Genomic DNA, 24,956 nt, shown 5'->3' with positions numbered 1-24,956 from the left:
CCAAATTTAGTGGGCACTCATGGTGCGTCTTTTAGGCTCCAGTTGTTGCTCGTGAACACCCTTTTTTGAACCTTTATTTAACTGGGGAAGTCAGTTAAGAACAAATTCTTATTTTCAATGACGGCCTAGGAACAGTGGGTTAACTGCCTGTTCAGGGGCAGAAAGACAGATTTGTACCATGTCAGCTCAGCGGTTTGAACTGGCAACCTTCCAGTTACTAGTCCAACACTAACCACTAGGCTACCCTGCCACTCTTCTATGAGTGTCTTTCAGAAACCCTCCTAAAACCACTTGTTTTGGTTGTTAGTGACTCTTTGTTTGTTACCCCTTCTGTTTCGAGACATTATTTGGATTTCTTGCTGGGAAATGTAACAAATTGGGGACTCTTCTGGGATCTTGTTTCCTGTGAGTATGGTAGTGGCTCTAGTCACCTGCTCTGTTGTGCCTAGATATTTGAGTTCAAAATACACTTTTGTGGTACATGTTCTATCCCTGACATTGTCTTGAGGGATATAAGATTGGTGGAATAATTTTGAAAGTTGCATAAACACACAGGCTTGTGTGTGCAAGTGTTTTTAAGCTGTACCTTAAAAATACAGTAAAGTTGCACATTACTATTCAAAAGCAGTTGAAGGCGCTACATGGTCAATCCGATGTCTGCATTGGCTGTGCAGTATTTACGGTGATATGGACTCTGCAGAAGTTGGGACATTCATACTACTTGCGCCTCGCCGAGCAGCGCTTTTGTGAAGGAAGTGAATTTGTGTTTATACTGGACCTGCCGCCCTCACCTACCATCAACCAATCATGTCAATGCGGAGCCCTCCACATTGTTAGCTACAAGATTTGAGAGGCGGACGGCGATGCGAACAGAGTTAAATTGCTCCCAGGGGGACAGTTATTGGGTAACACCATCCACACGGCGCCTCGGATCACATTTACAAATCGAGCATTAGTTGGCTCTTAGTCTACTTTTTTTTGGGGGAATCCTTCCAGACATTATGTGGTTTTCTTACTGAGGAACGGAACAACTCTAACTCAGTGAAATCTTTGAAGTTGTTGCATATTGCGTTTATTTTTCAGTGTAAAAAGTTTTGTATTTGGGTATGTATGCCTCAAACATTTATCATACACAATATCTATTTTCAACTGAAATGTTATCAGATATGTTTGTTTTGGGCATTTTAAGTAAAAGGTATTACATAGGCATACAGCCAAATAATTGTTTTCATTTACCGCATGTAGGCCCGCCAATCAAACAGCAGGGGACATTTAGTAAAGGGAGGCCAAGGGGCGGGAGTGCTGCCCGCCCGTGCGCGCATGGAAGTGCGCATCCCACAGGTGCGTTCGTGACGTCACAACCTTAGTTACTGTAGGGCGAGGGAGAAAGATTTATTCTCAGGAAGTCTGTTTTTTATTGTCCACACAGGTGTACTAACACCTTTTGAAACGTTGGTTTAGACTTTTTGATTATTTAACTTCGACTTGATTTACCTGGCCATTTGGACGTTTTAGACGAATATAAACTAGTAGCGGTAAAGCATAGGAAATGGGTAAAAAACTGAAGGAAGAGAGCTTGGATTCTGTGGATTCGTTGGAATATGGTGAGTTAATTTCACATCGCTGGTTACGTTACCTGGCTGGCTCGTATTTGTCTAACCTCAGAGTAGTGTCACATTCTCGGTCTTCAATTAAACCATTTTTATTTACTTGTCCCTAGTCTATTTGCGTTTTTCAGTGATGAAACTAGACAGTTCCTTATGAGTGGTGGAACCGATTAGGCCTAACTTTAACGTTACTACTTTACTAGAGGTGTCACATTTGGGTTTAAAGCCGATGACTGCATATTTGAATAGCCTAATAACAATTTGTGACATTGTCAAATGCTTAGTATTCAAGATTTAGATACTTATGTAGTTATAGGCAAAGTTGACATTAATTGTTTTCATGACGCAAAGATATTACTGATGTATTTTACAGAAATACTACATCAATAATTGATTTGGTTATTGCATCTTTCAAACTAAATATATTATTAATATATAAAATCGATATTCAGTAAGCATTACAGTTTAACAATCTACATGTTTTTAGCTGAAACGGGGCTAATTGACTGACTATCCGTGACTGACATAAGATTAAAAAAACGATTTATAAGATTTAAAAGACGCACAACCACATTTCATGATTGCAATTCATGTATTATACTATTCTAACGCTCAACAATAAGTTGAGACTCTGAGTTCTCCACCATCTGTTGCCCGTCCCTGTTCAATGGCATGTCAATGCTTTTATGTAGGTTTTTGGATTTGATGGTGAAATATAGAGGAGGAAGTTTGATAAAAACAAACGTTGTGAGGCATTCATTCTCTTTCAGTCTGCTTGTGTTGTGGTGGGGGTCTTTTGTTTTGCATAAGTCCATCTCTGGGTGTGCCTATGTGGTGTGTATAAAGGCTCACTGCCTTAGTGTGACCTATTACATGTCCATTTTACTCAAGGGTTGTGTCCAAAATTGCACCATATTCCCCATATAGTCCACTACTTTTGAACAGGGCTCATGGGGCTCTCAAAAGTAGTGCACTATATCAGGAATAGGGTGCTATTTGGTCCTTAAACCCAGTTGTTTGCATGAGATTAATAGTCTATTGACATTCTGGCACTGCTATTCAAATAACCATTCCATGTAAATTCAGCTGCCTCTTGGACAGGTAAATGTGTCCATCCTGTTTCCTAAGAAGGAAGTGGATTCACAGGGTTTCTCCCTACCACTTAGACTAGGTGATTTTTGTTCCTTTGAAATCTTATGAGGAATCAAAGATGTATTGCTATTGACAGATATTTCACCGTCTGCTTCTTTAATTGTTAGATTTGTTTGGCAAAAGTTTAATTTGATTGAGAGGTCGAACTTTACGTGTTTTTTCATCCTGGTCAAAAGCCCTTGACGTCGGCGGTGTTTTGTGTTCCGATGTCAATTTTACTATTTAGAAATGATTGTGGTTAATACTGAAATGGCTACAATGATGGCCTGCTAATCATTGGCCAGTTATTTGTGTGCGGTGAGCTAGGCAAGCACTACAGAACATTGGAAAACCACATTTGAAAGCCAATGATTAAACTAGACAGACACCAGACAAATCTTTCACCTCAGCTGCTTCTGCTAATATTGATACAAATTCTGTTACTATTAATTGATGCTGGTCCTGACCTGGCTTTTAATTTTAGATTCTGTCACCTGCGCTCTCTGTTCTCTAGAGGCACCATGGGGTTGTTTTAGTAAGCTCCACAAAATAGTCGGATGAGTGAGGGAATGGGTGAATTAAGTTTTATCTGTTATTTTACCAGGTAAATTGACTGAGAACACATTCTCATTTGCAGCAACGACCTGGGGAATAGTTACAGGAGAGAGGAGGTGATGAATGAGCCAATTGTAAACTGGGGATTATTAGGTGACCGTGATGGTTCGAGGGCTAGATTGGGAATTTAGCCAGGACACTGGGGTTAACACCCCTACTCTTACGATAAGTGGCATGGGATCTTTAATGACCTCAGAGAGTCAGGACACCCGTTTAACATCACATCCGAAAGACCGCACCCTACACAGGGCAGTGTCCCCAATACTGCCCTGGGGCATTGAGATTTTTTTAGACCAGAGGAAAGAGTGCCTCCTACTGGCCCTCCAACACCACTTCCAGCAGCATCTGGTCTCCCATCCAGGACCAACCCTGCTTAGCTTCAGAAGCAAGCCAGCAGTGGTATGCAGGGTGGAATGCTGCTGGCTATAAATACTGGGCTAACTAGTAGCTAAATCCTTTCCTTAAGCGCTCCCTTTCTGTGTAAGAAGAGGGTGGGGTGTGTGTGTACCCATAGTCTTACAGTCAAAAGTTTATCACTTAATTAGTTGACTGACGCTGGCCTTGACAACCCAATGCATGTTTCCTCATAGGCAGATTCGGTATAGGAGACACACACTATGCAGCCTATCCAGGGGAGAATAGCTGGCCCTTCTCATTGCAGGGCCAGCCATTCCCCCCCCCCATTTATATTGAATGGGAAAATGGCAATCTTTGTCGTCAATCTTTGTGCAAATAAAACATTTTTTTGTGGAAAATCATGGTACCGATAATTGCTTCTAATACACCAGATGTATGTTCTTGAACCTATTTCTGTCTGTAATAAAGCTCTTTTGTGGGGAAAGCCTGGCCCACCCAATGCTGCACCCCTGCACAGTCATGTGAAATCCATTGATTAGGGCCTAATTAATTTATTTAAATTGACTGATTTCCTTATATGAACTGTAACTCGGTAAAGTCTTTGAAATTGTTGCATTTATATTTTTGTTCAGTGCATTCGGAAAGTATTCAGACCCCTTGATTTTTTCCCACATTTTGTTACAATACATCCTTATTTTTAAATTGTTTTTTCCCCCTCACCAATCTACACACAATACCCCTTAATGATAACGCAAAACATTTTTTAAAACATTTTTGCAATTTTTGTTATGGAAATATGACATTTAGATAAGTATTCAGACCCTTTGAAGTACTTTTGGCAGCAATTACAGACTTGTCTTGGGTATGACGATACAAGCTTAGCACACCTGTATTTGGGGAGCTTCTTCCATTCTTCTCTGCAGATCCTCTCAAGTTCTGTCAGGTTGGATGGGGAGCGTCACTGCACAGCTATTTTCAGGTCTCTCCAGAGATGTTCGATATGGTTCAAGACCAGGCTCTGGCTGGGCCACTCTAGGACATTCAGAGACTTGTCCCGAAGCCACTTGTGCATTGTCTTGGAAGTGTGCTTTGTGTCGTTGTCCTGTTGGAAGGTGAACCTTCACCCCAGTCTGAGGTCCTGAGTGCTCTGGATCAGGTTTTCATCAAGGATATCTCTGTACTTTGCGCTGTTTATCATTCCCTCAATCCTGACTAGTCTCCCAGTCCCTGCTGCTGAAAAACATCCCCACAGCATGATGCTGCCACCACCATGCTTCACCGTAGGGATGGTATTGGCCAGGTGATGAGCAGTGCCTGGTTTTCTCCAGACGTGATGCTTGTCATTCAGGCCAAATAGTTCAATCTTGGTTTCATCAGACCAGAGAATCTTGTTTCTCATGGTTTGAGAGTCCTTTAGGTGCCTTTTGGCAAACTCCAAGCGGGCTGTCGTGCTTTTTACTGAGGAGTGGCATCTGTCTGGATGCTGCTGAAATGGGAGAACCTTCCAGAAGGACAACCATCTCCACAGAGGAACTCTGGAGCTCTGTCAGAGTGTCCATTGGGTTCTTAGTTACTTCCCTGACCAAGGCACTTCTCCCATGATTGCTCAGTTTGGCTGGGCGACCAGCTCTAGGAAGAGTCTTGGTGTTTCCAAACTTCTTCCACTTAAGAATGGAGGCCACTGTTCTTGGGGACCTTCAATTCTGCAGACATTTGTTGGTACCCTTCCCCAGATCTGTGCCTCGACACAATCCTGTCTGATCTCTACGTACAATTCCTTTGACCTCATGACTTGGTTTTTGCTCTGACATGCACTGTCAACTGTAGACCGGTGTGTGCCTTTCCAAATCATGTCCAATCAATTGAATTTACCACAGGTTTCTACAACTTGATTGAAGTCCACATCTCAAGGATGATCAATGGAAACAAGATGCACCTGAGCTCAATTTTGAGTCTCAAAGCAAAGGGTCTGAACTCTTATGTAAATTAGGTAATTTATTTTAGGTTTTGTAAATTTGCAAACATTTCTAAAAACCTGTTTTCACTTTGTCATTATGGGGTATTGTGTGTAGATTGATGAGGATTTTTTTCTATTTAATCAATTTTAGAATAAGGCTGTAACATAACAAAATTTGGGAAAAGGGAAAGAGTCTGAATACTTTCCCGAATGTACTGTAGTTGCCAATGGTAGCCTGCAGTACCCCGGGTGGCCTTCAACTAGAGTTACTAAATGAGAAGGGGCAGCACTGAGTTAGCCTGCAATGCCACTTCCTGGAGTAGCTCAAACTGCATCTTATGTCTCCAAGAGACACCATCTTAACAGGCTTAATTTGGCTTCAATGCACTATGAATTAATGGTGTCGTGATCGATGGCTTTGTCTGTTCATATATACAGTCATGGAGCCTAACTCACTGTGTGCACAGTGATTAACATAACTTTTTAGGAGGGTATCACAACACCGCATCACAACCAAAACAGTAATCCCTCTACGTGTATACCTCTAATTGGACAAAAAATTGTTGATCCTTTTATGTCACCACTCTATCCAAGGTCAAGCCAAATCACTTGAACTTACATACAGAGAGATTCATTGTTTGGGCCAAAGTACTGAAGTAAAAAATGTCCTGACGTCTGAGGTTTTGTAGAATCCAAAATGCTTTATGCCATATTCTAGTGGAGCAGATGGTTAAAAACCAGGAAGAATAAATAGCACATCAGGAAAGGGTTACTGTCAGTCAGTTTCCAGGTAGTGATTTGCCCCAAAAAGACAGCTTTGTAATCTGATATTAATTTACAGCCGGCAATGAGGCAGAGGAACAGGTTTCTTTGTTTGGGATATCCACATTCCTGCTCCCGGACTTTCACTAAGGTTGTGTATTCTGTCAGTTGGAAGCCAACAGCGTGCCTCATTGTAAATCATTCATACAGTAGGCCTTGTAGTTAGTAGCTGCAAAACAAACAGTATGATTGTCAACATCCTATACATTTATTGTGTACTCACTACAAAGCTTACATTTTCACTCATTTTCTTTCCACATGCAGTAGGCTATCTTCAGGAAGTTGTTACTGTTAGCAGTTGATGTTATTCTTCAATAACACAGACCCCAAAGCAAATGGGTTCATTCAAAGAGAACAAATCATGCTGGGAAGTAGATGATCGATGTTCATTCTTCCCTGTCCTCAGTGTTTCTCTCCACAGAACAAAGTGACAGAATGTAATTTATAACCCCCAACCCTAGCCTGTGGTTGATCAATTATAGTTCCTTGCAGTAAAACTGGGCCAATGGCCAAATAACAAGTATCCTGTTTCAGGCTCAGTGTATTGACGATTTGGACCAATGAGAACTTGACACATGTATCTATGAGTCCCGGACTGAAATTCCTACACAGATTCGAAACAGATGTTGAACTGAAAACAACTTTCTATTGATCGTTAATTTCCTATTGACCTAGTACTTGTACCTAGTACTTTAGTACTCTGTGTATTCTGAAAATATTTTTACATTACTAAAACATTGAGCTCTCATAAAACAAGATAAGTAGGTATATAGGATGTAACGGTCTCGTCAGATAAAAGAGAATCTACTAAAAGTCAATTCAGCAAGATTCATTTATTGGATTTTTAGAGCTTCTTAAATTATACCTCTGAGTGAGACATTGTAGGCCATGGACCTAATGAACAGGCCTACATTGTATATTTAAAATCACTAACTCGAAGTCATAGTTGCTGACTTCATTGTAGACATGAGTGTTTTGCGTGCTTCCAATCAGTAATTGGTGTATAATGGCCAACGAGACCTGGCCTGTTATCTACCCCATAGCAACCTAATTGAAATGAACAAAGTAAACCTCATGCTCAACTGCATATTCCTCGGACAGGTGCAATGTTCAACGGGTGCTGTATCTTTCATTTGTCATTTTATGAAGCCATTTTATTCTGGGATTTAAATTTGGTTTATTGTGAGGAGATAAGGAAGTGCCCATGAGACCAATAACATCTCTTAGAAATGTTTAGCTTGCCAAACAGGATACAGACCAAACAAACGTAATTGCTTAAGGATGGTAAGGGGAATGGGAGTGAGTAGGGCTGTGACTGTACCAGTATTGCAATATTTTTTCCATGGCAAAAATGAAAACACAAAGCAGACCAAACTCTGTGGTTAATTAAAAAGTGTTTGTATGTAAAATAGTGTGCTATAGCTTGGAAAAAAATAAATGTGACTGAATGACAACATAGATCTTTGTTACCAACATTAGGGCTGTTTTCCTGAAGAAGTTAAATCTGCTTTGTGTTTTGGTTTCTTGCCTTGATACTAACGAGTAACGTGATGCTGGTGTTGTCCCGGCCCTAGTTGTGAGTGACTATGAAATGCAGGGTTTCGGTGGAAAATGTCTGCTGGAATATTTTGGGGGGGATCTGAGCATCCCTTTAAAAATGCACTGCTCTGCTTTGAGCCTGCTTCCTCCATCTTTGAATTCAAACTCAATTAAAATCTCGCCCATCACATACTGCCCCTTCTCTTTCATTTTAGGCTACCTTTCTTTTAAGGTTGCATAAATCATAAAATTTGTCATAAATACATTGACTTATGCAATGTAGAGATAAAAAGGGAGGGATGATGAGACACAGTACCAGTCAAAAGTTTGGACACAAATACTCATTCCAGGGTTTTTCTTTATTTTTACTATTATTATTATAAGACATCAAAACTATGAAATAACACACATGGAATCATGTAGTAACTTGGAATGCATTTGAATTAACAGGTGTGCCTTCTTAAAAGTAATTTGTGGAATTTATTTTCTTAATGTATTAGATGGCAAGAACAGCTCAAATAAACAAAAAGAAATGACAGGAGAGTTCGGCCGTGGTAGGCCGTCATTGTAAATAAGAATTTGTTCTTAACTGACTTGCTCGTTAAATTAAAAAAGAGACACACATCAACTGTTCAAAGGAGACTGTGTGAATCAGGCCTTCATGGTCGAATTGTTGAAAAGAAACCACTACTAAAGGACACCAATAAGAAGAAGAGACTTGCTTGGGCCAAGAAACACGAGCAATGGTCATTAGACCGGTGGAAATCTGACCTTTTTAGTCTGAGTCCAAATTTGAGATTTTTTGGTTCCAACGGCTGTGTCTTTGTGAGACACAGAGTAGGTAAACGGAGGATCTCCGCAAGTGTGGTTCCCACAGTGAAGCGTGGGGGGGCTTTGCTGGTGACAATCTGACTTATTTAGATTCAAGGCACACTTAACCAGCATGGCTACCACAGCATTCTGCCACTATATGCCATCCCATCTGGTTTGGTCTTAGTGGGATTATAATTTATTTTTCAACAGGACAATGACCCAACACACCTCCATGCGGTGTAAGGGCTATTTGACCAAGAAGGAGAGTGATGGAGTGCTGCATCAGATGACCTGGCCTCCACAATCACCCGACCTCAACCCAATTGAGATGGTTTGGTATGAGTTGGACCACAGAGTGAAGGAAAAGCAGCCAACGAGTGCTCAGCATATGTGGGAACTCCTTCAAGACTGTTGGAAAAGCATTCTAGATTAAGCTGGTTGAGAGAATGCCAAGAGTGTGCAAAGCTGTCCAGGCAAAGGGTGGTTTACTTGAAGAATCTCAAATATAAAATATATTTTGATTTGTTTGAGACTTTTTTTGGTTACTACATGATTCCATATGTGTTATTTCACAGTTTTGATGTCTTCACTATTATTTTACAATTTTATAAAATAGTAATAATAAAGAGAAACCATCGAATGTGTAGGTGTGTGCAAACTTTTGACTGGAAGTGTATCTTTAATAGCTCTCTATTTTTCTCCATTTGACAACTCTTATGTTGTCAACTTATGACAACTCTTATACTCTTATGTTATAGGAAGTGACACTAAGCAATGTAATTCCTGTAACCCAGTCATCAACCCAGTCATCACCACCACAGTTCTCCAGTGTACTGTACAGATTGTACAACCTATAAAGGAGTGTCAAGGTCTTATTCTTTTTGCTCCATTTCCTCCTTCTCAAGCTGAAGACTGTCACTCATTAACTCAATGAGGTGCATACTAACAAAGGCTACTCTTGTTGCTTAGCAACAACCTCCCACCTCAATTAACCCTCAAACTCACAGGCAGCAATTCTCTCCATAGAATCTCACACACAGTAAAGCTCTTTTGAATATCAATGCAAAATGCATTTACCGAGAGATGTTTTCCCCATGTATTCTATCTAATCTGACTACTATCAGCATTTTGATAAAGTTATTTTTGTGTTAATGTGCATAAATAGCTTGACATTTATTTTGAAGAATAGACCTTCAGAAAATAGTTCAATTCTGTTATTGAACCATTATCTCTCTGTTTTCTTTTCAGGGGAACCTGCTCAGTATGACCCCACCTTCAATGGGCCCATTCGGAAAAGGTAGCCTCTTCCGCTAAGTATCTCTCACTTATTTTCTCTTGCTCTTTATATTGTATTTACCTCGCCACCATGGGCTTTTTTTTTGCCTTTACCTCCCTTATCTCACCTCATTTGCTCACATTGTATATAGACTTACTTTTCTACTGTATTATTAACTGTATGTTTGTTTTACTCCATGTGTAACTCTGTGTTGTTGTATGTGTCGAACTGCTTTGCTTTAACTTGGCCAGGTCGCAATTGTAAATGAGAACTGGTTCTCAACTTGCCTACCTGGTTAAATAAAGGTGAAATAAAAAAGCCTACAAGCCTAGCCCTAACTATCACTCTATCTCTGTATGCAAATTGTCCATTGTATGTCTAAAGTGCCTTTGCTAGGCATACTTTCTGTAAAACAATTCTACCCGGAGGCATGTATAACACAGCAATGCTCAAAATCACTTTGTGTGTTATTGTCTCTCCGTTCTCCCCCAGAGGCTGCACTGATATCATCTGCTGTGTTCTCTTCATGGTCGTGATCCTTGGCTACATGGCAGTGGGAATTTTGGGTGAGATGTGCCTTCTACGCACCTCCCACCTCTCTGACCTTTTCTCTCACTCACACAAACTTACTTATTCTGTATGATAATTATTTTCTCTCTCGTGCCATTAGATTATATCTGATTCCTGACGTTATCTCTCTCTGGCTGTCACCCTCTTTATGACTCTTACGTCCCTTTTGAAACTCTGATGTCCTCGCCATAGCACCCTATGTAAATGTAGTATAAGCAGGCGGAAAGCACAGTCTGGCTAAACAAAACAACAGTGACATAATCACCTTGGTCCCTTCCTCAATTCCAACAGATTGTCAAAACACCACTCACCACTCACAAGTGAGAACAGAACTCCATTATTGAGAGTGCACTGAAAACACAAGTTTGTCATTGAATCTATGATTTTCTGACTTTTCCCCTCTTCAAGGTCTCAACTCTCACCCTTTTCTAGTATTATAAGGTATCTCTATGGCCTTGATATTCTCCTACTTTTTCTGTCTTTCGGGCGAAAGACCGAAAGACACCTCTGACAACTCTGACTCCCACCCACAGTGGTTCCAAAGAGCAGTTCCGAAGCAGAAGCTCACCCTCATCCATGACCTGTCATCAAACACATTCCAGCAGCCACTCACTCTGCCTTATCTAGAGTCAATAGAGCTGCCTGATAAGAAAGGAGGTCATATGAATATATGGCCAATATCAATAGCTTAGTATGTGATTAATGTGATAGGATATTGTGCATTGACCGGATATACAGTCGTGGCCAAAAGTTGAGAATGACACAAATATGAATTTTCACAGTATGCTGCCTCAGTTTGTATGATGGCAATTTGCATATACTCCAGAATGTTATGAATAGTGGTCAGATTAATTGCAAAGTCCCTCTTTGCCATGCAAATTAACTGAATCCTTAAAAAACATTTCCACTGCATTTCAGCCCTGCCACAAAAGGACCAGCTGACATAATGTCAGTGATTCTCTCGTTAACACAGGTGTGAGTGTTGACGAGGACAAGGCTGGAGACAACTCTGTCATGCTGATTGAGTTCGAATAACAGGCTGGAAGCTTCAAAGGAGGGTGGTGCTTGGAATCATTGTTCTTCCTCTGTCAACCATGCTTACCTGCAAGGAAACACGTGCTGTCATCATTGCTTCGCACAAAAAGGGCTTCACGGGCAAGGATATTGCTGCCAGTAAGATTGTACCTAAATCAACCATTTATCGGATCATCAAGAACTTCAAAGGAGAGCGGTTAAATTGTTGTCGAGAAGACTTCAGGGTGACCAAGAAAGTCCAGCAAGTGCCAGGACCGTCTCAAATTTGATTCAGCTGCGGGATCGGGGCACCACCAGTACAGAGCTTGCTCAGGAATGGCAGCAGGCAGGTGTGAGTGCATCTGCACGCACAGTGAGGCGAAGACTTTTGGAGGATGGCCTGTTGTCAAGAAGGGCAGCAAAGAAGCCACTTCTCTCCAGGAAGAACATCAGAGACAGACTGATATTCTGCAAAAAGTACAGGGATTGGACTGCTGAGGACTGGGGTAAAGTCATTTTCTCTGAATCCCCTTTCCGATTGTTTGAGGCATCCGGAAAAAAGCTTGTCCGGAGAAGACAAGGTGAGCGCTACCATCAGTCCTGTGTCATGCCAACAGTAAAGCATCCTGAGACCATTCATGGGTGGGGTTGCTTCTCAGCCAAGGAAGTGGGCTCACTCACAATTTTTCCTAAGAACACAGCCATGAATAAAGAATGGTACCAACACATCCTCCGAGAGCAACTTCTCCCAACCATCCAGGAACAGTTTGGTGACGAACAATGCCTTTTCCAGCATGATGGAGCACCTTGCCATATGGCAAAAGTGATAACTAAGTGGCTCGGGGAACAAAACATCGATATTTTGGGTCCATGGTCAGGAAACTCCCCAGACCTTATTCCCATTGAGAACTTGTGGTCAATCCTCAAGAGGTGGGTAGACAAACAAGACCCCACAAATTCTAACAAACTCCAAGCATTGATTACGCAAGAATGGGCTGCCATCAGTCAGGATGTGGCCCAGAAGTTAATTGATAGCATGCCAGGGTGGATTGCAGAGGTCTTGAAAATGAAGGGTCAAACACTGCAAATATTGACTCTGCATCAACTTCATGTAATTGTCAATAAAAGCCTTTGACACTTGTGCTTGTGATTATACTTCAGTATTCCATAGTAACATCTGACAAAAATATCTAAAGACACTGAAGCAGCAAACTTTGTGAAAATTAATATTTGTCATTCTTAACTTTTGGCCACGACTGTACAGTAGGCCCTTTATTGAAAAGGGTGTTGGTTTAGTATATAAAATAACCAAAACCAGGTCATTGATGTACATGAGCTTTGTATGTTCATTTGGTTTCCTTTTTGACAAATTTATTAGTAATTTGCTCATGTGTTCTTTGACTGTGGTAAATATATTGGTGTTCCCATGTCTCTATTAGATATTGATGTGTTTTTATATTTCCACCAGCCTGGCTTTATGGTGATCCCCGGCACGTCCTCTACCCACGGAACTCTACTGGAATGTTCTGTGGCATCGGGCTCAATGTGTAAGGACCTCTCTGGTGTTTGAACTACAAGTCCTTTATGAACCATCAAGTATTATTTTGTTCAGAACACTTGATGCTATGTAATGTGAATTTACTAATCATGCATTTTTGCCATGAATGCAACTGATAAAAGTGGAAAATGTGGCCAATCGAGTCAGACATTTCATTGTTACATAATAATTCAAGCTTTGCATGCCTCACTACATACTGAACTGTCATGTTATATATTTAGTTCAGAATGCATAGTTTGGTAACTTTTGCTTTCGCAGAGCTCAACCCAGCGTGTTCTACTTTGACATACTGAAATGTGCCACATCAATCAACGTCATGGCCGCTGTCCTTAATGGGTTACAGTGCCCCACCACACAAGTACAGTAACATCACACCTATATAATATCATTGTTTCTCTAAAGGCTAATGTCAGGAGTAATAAGGAACTCTGTGCACATCTCCAATTTCCCATTGTGTTTGAGTGTGTATTTATACTCTTGTTAATACCTGGGTCCAATTTGTATGTATATGTATTGTCTTCATCAAGCCGCTGGGAATTATACAAGTTGTCATCTATTTCATTTTAATTTGTGTGAGGTCTTTCTTTCATTGTCTCTACATCCCAAAATGATTTACTGACTTTATTGTCCCCATGGGGAAATTTTGTTGCAGTGTCATGTACACTTTTAAATACAAAACAAAATTGACAATATAACTTTCATAACAGTTACATAGCAATAAAACATTAAAAAACACAAAATAAATTATGTGTATCTGCATATCTGAGACAGGCATCACGTTTATGTCACAAAGTAAAGACCTCTTCTTTCCTCACCCTGCAGGTGTGTGTGGAAAAGTGCCCAGATGTATTCTGGGCTCTGAATCCTTTGGCCTACTTACCGAGTGCCAACCCACAAGACTACTTCAACCAATCACTCTGCGTGCCATCCTTTGACCTAGCATCAACTAAACTGGTAAGTCCCACCCTATTCTTACGGAGGTTTGTAAATTCACTTCTTTAGATAGGCTTTCATTGATCATTGTTGTCACTGACTCCTCAAGGCCTTGGACTATCTTTTGGAAATAGATTTAACAGGAGGGGTCTGCTAGTTTTTTACTCTATGTAGCTAAAGATAGTATTTTATCCTTTTTTTCCCCCCCTTTGCCTCTCAGAATGTTAAAGAAATTGTGGATCAAGAGCTGTGTCCGTTCTTCTACACTCCTACAATCTCTGGTGAGTGTGCCTTTCTTTTTTCATATCAACTTTCATAATTACAGATCTAGATGCTTATAAGTCATTAAATGTAAACATTTCTAATGGTTTCCTCTGTCTAGTGCTGGGAAGATGCATACCTGATGTTACCGCTCTGAAAAATATTCCAAATGACTTTGTTAATACGCCAGGCTTGCCATCAAGCATCAATGATACAGTCAATGGCATCAGGAACGCCACAGGGTAGGGGGTGACACACACACACACACACACACACACACACACACACACACACACTGTAAATACCCATTAATAACCCATAATCTCTCTTTCTCACTGCCAGTGAAAGGTCCTTGATTGAGTGAGTGAGTTAAATTGATCTCACATCAATATAGTAGACTAGTTCCTTTGTGTAGACTTAGACCTGTGTTAGCATGTTTGTGAGTTAGTGTCTTGCTTTATGATAGTGGTAGCCCTTTGCCATACCAGCGTAGTCATCTGCCCTGTCATTTAGCTCCAGTAGTAGCCTTGCACATGGCTAGAACATTACTTTTAGCATTAGCTTTTAGTACAGAATCGATCCACAAAGCCTTGGGTTGATTCTGAGGATAATATTAACACTGAGTCTGACCATGATGTCCAGACCTGAGTGGTCATTTTAGAATGTCATTAACTAAGTATAAGACTTAAGATAAGTAGGCTATTAGACTTTTATGTTCATCCTTTGACACATAAAACACATGCGCATGTGTTGTAGTGGGCACTTGTTAGTATTTGATACAGAAACAACCCAAAGATCTGTCAGTTGGCTGTAGTTGTACAACCTCCAAAATTACCCCTCAATGTGCTGTAGTAATCAATACACTTACTGGTACTGAATACCAGCAGTCAAAGGAAGCTTTTAATGTTACCATCTCTTTGTATTGAGCTCTATAAATACCACCAATGTATTTTTATTTTACCTATATTTAACTAGGCAAGTCACAATGATGGCCTAGGAACAGTGGCAGAACGACATAATTTTACCTTGTCAGCTCGGGGATTTGAATCTAGCAACCTTTCGGTTACTGGCCCAACGCATGAATGTACTATTACAAAGAAACCTCTTTATTTTTCTCTTTCTTTGTTCCTCTCATCTCCTCTACTTCTAAATCTTCTGTGCTTTTATTTTTATTTATCATGTAGTACTCTGCATCATGCTGTTTTGTGTCAGAGACATTGTCAGTAATTACTAGTGTTAACAGGTCTTTTCCCGGTTTGTGTTGTAGTGACATAGTAAACAGCTTCAATGCCAAGGAGATCGGAGTGAGAATCTTTGAGGACTTTGCGTCATCATGGCAGTGGATCATCGCGTGAGTCTCTCTCGGGCTCATTTTCAACTACTGCCAGTTAATTCACAATTTCCATCGTCCTGTACTGTTGTATTAGAATAGGATAAACCAGAAAATGTTGCATTGTTGTTCAGCTTCTCAGCTGATCTTTCAGTTTACACAAATTTAACTAATTAAATATAAGATATGCTCGACTAAGAATCTAACATTTATTAGAGATGGCATGCTTATTAGGACCGGAACGATACATATGACCTGAAATGTATCTTATTTTTCTTTCTTATTCTCCTCTACCTCCTTTTAACTTGACCCTCTCCGCTCTTCCAATCCTCTCTTACTCTGCTGTGTACCTCTCTCCTCTCCACCCTCAGTGCTCTAGTCATAGCCATGGTTGTCAGTTTTCTGTTCCTCCTCCTGTTGCGGTTCATCGCCCCTGTTATGGTCTGGGTCCTTATATTTGGAGTTTTGGCAGTAGGTGCCTATGGTAAGTCATTGATGATAATAATATGTCTACTAACATGTTTGTAGTGTATCTCTAGTAGGTTTAAATGTAGGTCACAGTGGTTTAAGAACATTGATTTTTCAGGATGGTTAAAGCATCTTATTTCTCTCTCTCTTGTTCTGTCTACCTGTCTGTCTGTAGGTATATATCACTGCTGGTGGGAATACGACAACTACAGAAAGTCAACCGTCTCCATCACTGACATAGGCTTCACCACCGACTTCAAGGTCTACCTTCAGGTTAAGGAGACCTGGCTGGCCTTCTGTGAGTCTGATATTACACATGCTCTTTTTATGTCTCTGTTTTTCTCTGTTTACAGACTGACAGACATGCCTTTCTGATGACAACTTTGTACCGTTGTGTTGACCTATCTGCTTTCTCTCTCATTCTTTCTCGCTCAGTGATAATCCTATCTGTGGTAGAGGGTATTCTTCTCCTGACCTTGATCTTTCTACGGACCAGAATCCTCATCGCCATCGCTCTCATCCAGGAGTCCAGCAAGTGAGTCAAGTTAGATATGAGCCAGGATTACACATACTGGCCCATACTTACACACACACACACACACACATACCCATGTATTGTGACAAATATTCTACCAATATTGTGATACAACCTAACTTTTCAGCACACGTACTGTAAATTTTTACAGGGCTGTCAGTCACATGATGTCTACACTGTTCTACCCTCTCGTCACCTTTGTTCTCCTGGTGGTGTGTGTGGCCTACTGGGGCATCACTGCTCTGTATCCTCTCACAGTCGTGTAAATATTTGATTTACACTGCCTATTATAATTTTATGACAAATAATCATAAGGTCTGTTTTGTATATGTGTTCTACTGAGCACTGTCTACAAACTCCACGGTAACGTTAACACACTTAACAGAAGATGTTTAGGTATCTGGCCACTTCAGGCAATCCAGTGTACAAAGTGGTGACTCTCAACTCTACTCAGGGTAACTGTGGCCAAATCGGCGGCAATGTGACCTGTGACCCACAGGTAAGTGTCCCTGGCAAACTTTGACCCCATAGAGATATGCAGGAAAGCCCAACTCAGATATCAGAAACACACAGAATGTGTGTACTTGCTTCAGCCATCTGCGTAAAAAAAAAAGTATCTGTTTGACCCCTTTCCGTGTCTCCATTCATATTTCATCCCTTCCTCTTTCATCTCTCCCCCCTCCTGTCTTTCCCTCAGACATTCTACAACTCTACAGACTACTCGTGGTGCCCGTCGGCGCGCTGCATCTTCATCAAGTACAACAACGAGGGCCTGCTGCAGAGGAACCTGTTTAACCTGCAGATCTACAACGTGGTGGCCTTCCTGTGGTGCATCAACTTTGTCATCGCGCTGGGCCAGTGCACCCTGGCTGGGGCCTTCGCCTCCTACTACTGGGCTTTCAGCAAGCCCTCGGACATCCCCACCTTCCCCTTGTCCCAGGCCTTCATCCGCACGCTACGGTAAGGGTGTTGACACGTTTCAGCAGTCGGGCTGTGGTGGTGCCTTTCCTTGCCTGAGTGTTCACAGACCATATACTTGTACAGTTATAATTTGAGCCAGAATCCTATTTGTATTTTGTTAGCTATCCATTCAACTAATTCCCTTTCTCCCCATATGTCTATAGCTGTGTTCAAATACTCAAACTAACCGTACTATTTGTTACGTGAATTGAGTATATAGTATGCTTATTGGTTATAGTATGGATATAGTTAGTATGCCAAAAGTTCCCAGAATGTCGTACTAAATTTGCCAAAATACGAAGTACACATTCAGTGGACACTATTTCCATGCTTTTAGGGCCCATAGTGCAATTTTTCAGAGAATGGGCGTGGCTTCATAGCTTTTCAGAGTTGAAGAAAATGGCAGAAAAGATGCAGCCAAAGTCAGTCGAAAGCAGATACAAATTCATTGCTTTAACTAATTAAGACAAATGTTGAGCAATGTAATAAAGTAATGACTTTTCAAATAAGTTACGTTACACGTTTTGTTGGCCGACAATTTGTTAACTACTCTCTCCTTACGAACCGCATAGCATTACAGCAGTATGTACCGGTATGTAAGCTAGTTACCTAACGTTAGTTGCCTACTAATACATTGAACTTGCCAAGAAGTATATTAACTACCCCATGTTTATTGACTTGATTATTCACATCATTCTTAGTAAGTCATTGTGCGTTTCAATGGACATGGTTAATTCTGGCTATCTACTCTGATTTCGGAGCACTCCCGCTCAGAATAACTGGTGAATTTACGAATGCTCAACACCCGTTGACTATAGCGGGTGTCAGTAAACTTTGGCAAAAAAAACAGTGTAGATAATTTAATTGTTGCCAGCAGCACAGTTACAGTCACCAACTCTCTGGATAACATGAAAACAGCCGAACCAGCTCTGCTAGGGTGAGTAAAATGGTCAGAGTGAGGTGTTCTCTCATTTGTGTCTGGAAGTAGCTATCCAACGTTAGCCAGTTCGCTTTAGTGCTTGACTGACCTACTCCTTGGCCAGAGCGTCCAGTTTGTGCTCTGAACGCTCCGAGAGCGAAACACTCTGAATTTAAGGACAGACAATCTGACAACGCTCTGGATTTATGAGCGCACTCCAGATTGAATTTAAGAACACACCCGAAATTGTAAAATGTTTAGCTAGTCATTTGTTATGCTAGCAAGATGTTGCATAGCAACAGCATCAACTTCCGGTAGACAGGCGAAGCTCTAGTACGCGCAACTGAAACGATACTGTTCGTTTACAGTCTACTAAAATGAACTAATAGTATATACTCATGTATATACTATTGTTAGAATGGGTATTCGAACACAGCTGATGTTGCTTCTCTTAGATACCATGTTGGTTCCCTGGCGTTTGGTGCTTTGATCCTCACCCTCATCCAGGTAGTTCGAATCATCCTGGAGTACCTGGACCACAAGACCAGAGGTAAGGCTGGATTTTCCCTTGGAAACCTGTTATTGTTCTCCGATTTAACCTCTTCGAGTCTATCTGCGCACTTACGGAAATTGAATTGGCCTAATATGGAACTAGTCAATTATGCCAAGCTCTCACATAATGCATGTTCTAATGTAAGGGTAATTGAGCTCCCCAGTTTGTAGTCGTAAAACCCGGAAAGTAGTTACCTCTGGTTCGTTCGTTCAGCCATCCATTTGGGGAAAGAATAGGGTTTTTGAATAAATACTGAAAAATGTCTGAGGTTAACATAGGCTTAGGAGATCTTATACTTTTTGTTCTATGAGATAATAGCAGTCAACATTACCTTTTGAATTATGAAGCCTTTGTGTTGTTTTTCATTTCATAAATCGTATGATATATCCTACGCATGTGTTGACCACATACTTTATTATATTTTTTTCCTTTTATCCAAAAACCTTACAAAAACACCATTAATTTTTCCCATAGGCTTTTTGAAAAAACAATGGCGGCGTTCGTGCCTACAAAAAGACGCCATTACTATTTCTCTCTGTCTCATTCTCTCTAGCGGCTCAAAACCCCTGTGCTCGGTTCCTTATGTGCTGTCTGAAGTGTTGCTTCTGGTGTCTGGAGAAGTTCATAAAGTTCCTCAATAGAAACGCCTACATCATGGTCAGTCTCTACTACATCCTCACATGTACCTGTTAACTACAACTACGTGTCTGTCAATCTCTCCCTCAGTTCCCCCAGTGTAGAGTATTTCTGGTAGGCTATGTATCTAAGACACAGTCCTCTTTTTCCCAAAGATTGCCGTATATGGAAAAAACTTCTGTGTCTCCGCGAAAAACGCTTTCATGCTTCTAATGAGGAACATTGTCAGGTGTGTGTTCTAGTATTGGTTGGTATGCCTGTGGGAATGTGTAGACTTGTTTTTTCCCCCCCTCTTACATAAGAACATTTGCATGGATTTGATTGACTGCTGTGAAACCATAGCTGAATGCCTGGGATGTGTTTCCCTGACGTGCTGACTGTGCCTCTCTCCTCAGGGTGGTGGTGTTAGATAAAGTGACGGACCTGCTGCTCTTCTTTGGGAAGCTGCTAGTGGTGGGAGGAGTAGGTAAGATGACAAACGCCAACATAATTATTATGCCATTTTATCATTGGTCATATTTCTGAATAGGAGCTCCTTTTGTGCATTTTACAGGCCAGAAGTGTGATTAGATAACCTTTCTAAATTAACTGAATCTTTAACCAATCCTCCTCTTCTCTTCTCAGGAGTCCTGGCTTTCTTTTTCTTCTCGGGCAGAATAAGACTACCAGGCAGCAATTTCCGTACAGAAATGCTCAACTACTACTGGATGCCCATTATTGTAAGTGACAGTCATACAGTGCATTGGAAAAGTATTCAGATCCCTTCATTTTATTTTTATTTTACAGCCTTATTCAATTAAAATAGTTCCTCATCAAGCTACACATAATACCACATAATGACAAAGCGAAAACAGGTTTTTTATTTATTTTTACAAATATAGAAAAATAAATAAATAAAATGCCTTATTTACATAAGTATTCAGACCCTTTGCTATGAGACTCAAAATTAAGCTCAGGTGCATCCTGTTTCCATTGAGCATCCTTGATCTTTCTACAACTTGATTGGAGTCTACCTGTGGTAAGAATCAATTGATTGGACATGATTTGGAAAGGCACATACCTGTTTATATAATGTCCCACAGTTGGCAGTGCATTTCAGAGCAAAAACCAAGCCATGAGGTTGAAGGAATTGTCTGTAGAGCTCTGAGACGGGATTGTGTCAAGGCACAGATCTGGAGAAGGGTACCAACAAATGTCTGCAGCATTGAAGGTTCCCAAGAACACAATGGCCTCCTCCATTCTTAAATAGAAGAAGTTTGGAACCACCAAGACTCTTCCTAGAGCTGGCTGCCCAGCCCAACTGAGCAATTGGGGGAGGAGGGCCATGGTCAGTGAGATGACCAAAAACCCGATGGTCACTCTGACAGAGTTTGAGTTCCTCTGTGTAGATGGTTGTCCTTCTGGAAAGTTCTCCATCTCTCCACCAATCAGGCCTTTATGGTAGAGTGGCCAGACGCAAGACACTCCTCAGTAAAAGGCACATGACATCCTGCTTGGAGTTTACCAAAAGGCACCTAAAGGACTCTAACCATAAGAAACAAGATTCTCTGGGATGTGTGTTTTGTCCAATATTTTTATTTAATGTATTTTTATGTTTTAATCCCACCCCCGTCCCCGCAGGAGGCCTTTTGGCAGGCCGTCATTGTAAATCAGAATTTGTTCTTAACTGACTTGCCTAGTTACATAAAGATAAAATTATGAAAATAAATAAATAAAGGGAACACTAAAATAACACATCCTAGATCTGACTGAATGAAATATTCTTATGAAATACTTTTTTCTTGACATAGTTGAATGTGCTGACAACAAAATCACACAAAAATGATCAATGGAAATCAAATTTATCAACCCATGGAGGTCTGAGTCACACTCAAAATTAAAGTGGAAAACCACACTACAGGCTGATCCAACTTTGATGTAATGTCCTTAAAACAAGTAAAAATGAGGCTCAGTAGTGTGTGTGGCCTCCACGTGCCTGTATGACCTCCCTACAACGCCTGGGCATGCTCCTGATGAGGTGGCGGATGGTCTCCTGAGGGATCTCCTCCCAGACCTGGACTAAAGCATCCGCCAACTCCTGGACAGTCTGTGGTGCAACGTGGCGTTGGTGGATGGAGCGAGACATGATGTCCCAGATGTGCTCAATTGGATTCAGGTCTGGGGAACGGGCGGGCCAGTCCATAGCATCAATGCCTTCCTCTTGCAGGAACTGCTGACACACTCCAGCCACATGAGGTCTAGCATTGTCTTGCATTAGGAGGAACCCAGGGCCAACCGAACCAGCATATGGTCTCACAAGGGGTCTGAGGATCTCATCTCAGTACCTAATGGCAGTCAGGCTACCTCTGGCGAGCACATGGAGGGCTGTGCGTCCCCCAAAGAAATACCACCCCACACCATGACCGACCCACCGCCAAACCGGTCATGCTGGAGGATGTTGCAGGCAGCAGAATGTTCTCCACTGCGTCTCCAGACTCTGTGACGTCTGTCACATGTGCTCAGTGTGAACCTGCTTTCATCTGTGAAGAGCACAGGGCGCCAGTGGCGAATTTGCCAATCTTGGTGTTCTCTGGCAAATGCCAAATGTCCTGCACGGTGTTGGGCTGTAAGCACAACCCCCACCTGTGGACATCGGGCCCTCATACCACCCTCATTGAGTGTGTTTCTGACCGTTTGAGCAGACACATGCACATTTGTGGCCTGCTGGAGGTAATTTTGCAGGGCTCTGGCAGTGCTCCTCCTGCTCCTCCTTGCACAAAGGCGGAGGTAGCGGTCCTGCTGCTGGGTTGTTGCCCTCCTCCATGTCTCCTGATGTACTGGCCTGTCTCCTGGTAGCGCCTCCATGCTCTGGACACTACGCTGACAGACACAGCAAACCTTCTTGCCACAGCTCGCATTGATGTACCATCCTGGATGAGCTGCACTACCTGAGCCACTTGTGTGGTTTGTAGACTCCGTCTCATGCTACCACTAGAGTGAAAGCACCGCCAGCATTCAAAAGTGACCAAAACATCAGCCAGGAAGCATAGGAACTGAGAAGTGGTCTGTGGTTACCACCTGCAGAACCACTCCTTTATTGGGGGTGTCTTGCTAATTGCCTATAATTTCCACCTGTTGTCTATTCCATTTGCACAACAGCATGTGAAATTTATTGTCAATCAGTGTTGCTTCCTAAGTGGACAGTTTGATTTCACAGAAGTGTGATTGACTTGGAGTTACATCGTGTTGTTTAAGTGTTCCGTTTATTTTTTTGAGCAGTGAATTTGGCCCCCTATGCCAAGTGTCACGTCTTGAGGAAATCAGGCTCCGCTCATCACCTGGCCAATACCATCCCTATGGTGAAGCATGGTGGTGACAGGAGATGTTTTTCAGCAGCAGGGACTGTGAGACTAGTCAGTATCAAGGAAAAGATGAACGGAGCAAAGTACAGAGAGCTCCTTGATGAAAACCTGCTTCAGAGCGCTCAGGACCTCCAGACTGGGGTGAAGGTTCACCTTCCAACAGGACAACGACCCTAAGCACACAGCCAAGACAATGCAGGAGCGGCTTCGGGACAAGTCTCTGAATGTCCTTAAGGCTGTAATGTAAAAAAATATATATTAAAAAAGTCAGAATGCACTGTATTTACAGGTATTCCATAGTGGAAGTGAAAGAAGCTGTTAACGATCAATTAAATGTGTGTTAGAGAAAGTAATTGACAGTGGTGTGTATGTCTTTGTGGTAACAGGTGGTTGTGGTGGGAGCGTACCTCATTGCTCATGGATTCTTCAGTGTGTACAACATGTGTGTGGACACACTCTTCCTCTGCTTCTGTGAGTAGAGCACCTCCAGCAACACACATCACTGTATTCATATACTGAGCAGTCACGCTTTACATTGCTAAATTTCTTGCTTCTTTGCACAAAAAAATCTTTCAACATACCTGTCTATTGATTTTCTTCGCTTCCTTCTTGCTCCCTTTCTCACAGTGGAGGACTTGGAGCGACATGACGGAACGATACAGAAGCCATACTACATGTCCAAGAACCTGATGAAAATCCTCAATAAAAAGAACAAGGGACCTAAAAAGGGCAAAGGAAAGGATTGATGAAATGTTGCCTTGAGATTAATCAGTGTATAGCACAGTCACTTTCAACAACCTAGAAATACCCAAAAACATCACATCCTAGAAATATAATTACGTTTTTTTAGTTTTATATTTCAGCCTTATCACAAATTTGGTAACTTTTTTTGCAGTTTCAATTTGAGATTACATGTGACCACACCTGTGATATGAGAGATTTTCTTACGTTCCAGCTATTTCTCCTAACAATTTGAAGTGACCAAAGCTAGAGCTTTTTATTCGTCGCTGACCAAAACCAAATGTTTATTCTCTTGCAGTGCTTATTTGTTTTCAGAAAAGAGACAATTTTCTCAAGTCAACAAATGATTTATCAGAACAAAAACTTTTGCGACAGATCATCACAATAACAGTTTTAAATACTTTTTTATGATCCTCAGTACTCTGTATATGATTTCATGTCAAGGTCTTTTTTTTTAAAGTGAAACTAACCAGTTTTATGATTTAATTTTTTGTTTTTATATCATGTAGATATTTATTAATCATTTTGACAATTTATTAAAGACTTTTATAACGGTATTTCTATTTTTTTTTTATCCATGCTGACATCACCTGTATGTTGCCTAGGAAAATAGCTCTGGTTTATTTCACACATCTGCTTAAAGCAGTGGTGCATGTGATCTTCTGAAATGCTCTGTTGAAAATCATGACACTTGCAGGCACTTGTACATGGGCGCTGAAGAAGAAGCTCTCTTTTTAGCAGAACTTATCGCAAGTCAGAGGTATGAGGTGTCTGAACTGGGGCCCTACTTCTATTCTTATAAAGTATTGGACCCTGAAACAAATCAAATTCAGTCTAGAGTGAGTGTGTTCATCCATTTGGCTGCACTAAACACAATGAATTTTAGTTGTCAAGGATTAATGTTAATTTACCTACTAATATCTCATGTCAAAATCTCACTACATTCCTCAACCTCTTGTCTGTGGAGATCCAGAGAGAAAAGTCATGTGGGAGTCTGCAGTCATCATGTTGTATCGTGAT

The 24,956-nt window shown here is 41.2% G+C and overlaps 1 protein-coding gene across 3 annotated transcripts; it reads left to right on the top strand.

Annotated features, from left to right (window-relative positions):
* The first annotated feature begins 993 nt into the window (after positions 1-993).
* Positions 994-24,493, top strand: slc44a4 (solute carrier family 44 member 4). 3 transcript variants are annotated; one of them, XM_024396103.2, is made up of 22 exons: positions 994-1,104; positions 10,090-10,138; positions 10,610-10,683; positions 13,170-13,248; positions 13,518-13,617; positions 14,082-14,213; positions 14,413-14,473; positions 14,575-14,695; positions 15,721-15,804; positions 16,155-16,267; positions 16,427-16,549; positions 16,687-16,786; positions 16,938-17,030; positions 17,183-17,285; positions 17,484-17,746; positions 19,121-19,215; positions 19,772-19,875; positions 20,010-20,083; positions 20,250-20,320; positions 20,479-20,573; positions 23,582-23,666; positions 23,823-24,493. In XM_024396103.2, the coding sequence occupies exons 3-22, from the start codon at positions 10,644-10,646 to the stop codon at positions 23,939-23,941; spliced, it is 2,055 nt and encodes a 684-aa protein (XP_024251871.1). In that variant the 5' UTR covers positions 994-1,104; positions 10,090-10,138; positions 10,610-10,643; the 3' UTR covers positions 23,942-24,493. The 3 variants fall into 3 exon arrangements, 2 of the variants coding, with proteins under 2 accessions (XP_024251871.1, XP_024251869.1); XM_024396101.2 differs by lacking the exon at positions 994-1,104 and adding an exon at positions 1,357-1,604; XR_002950238.2 differs by lacking the exons at positions 994-1,104; positions 20,010-20,083; positions 23,582-23,666; positions 23,823-24,493 and adding an exon at positions 1,355-1,604.
* Positions 24,494-24,956: the final 463 nt, after the last annotated feature.

This window comes from Oncorhynchus tshawytscha, linkage group LG31, assembly GCF_018296145.1.
Source record: "Oncorhynchus tshawytscha isolate Ot180627B linkage group LG31, Otsh_v2.0, whole genome shotgun sequence".
NCBI classification, from domain to species: domain Eukaryota; kingdom Metazoa; phylum Chordata; class Actinopteri; order Salmoniformes; family Salmonidae; genus Oncorhynchus; species Oncorhynchus tshawytscha.
The sequence above is the reverse complement of the archived record's forward strand: the minus strand, read 5'-3'. Positions and strand labels throughout refer to the sequence as shown.

What these genes read in the sequence shown, in the direction of transcription:
- slc44a4 (XM_024396101.2), top strand. Translation starts at nt 1,550, where the DNA reads ATGGGTAAAAAACTGAAGGAAGAGAGCTTGGATTCTGTGGATTCGTTG. An exon ending in AATGGGCCCATTCGGAAAAG is followed by an intron (nt 10,139 to 10,609) that starts GTAGCCTCTTCC and finishes GTTCTCCCCCAG; the next exon opens with AGGCTGCACTGATATCATCT. An exon ending in CATGGCAGTGGGAATTTTGG is followed by an intron (nt 10,684 to 13,169) that starts GTGAGATGTGCC and finishes TATTTCCACCAG; the next exon opens with CCTGGCTTTATGGTGATCCC.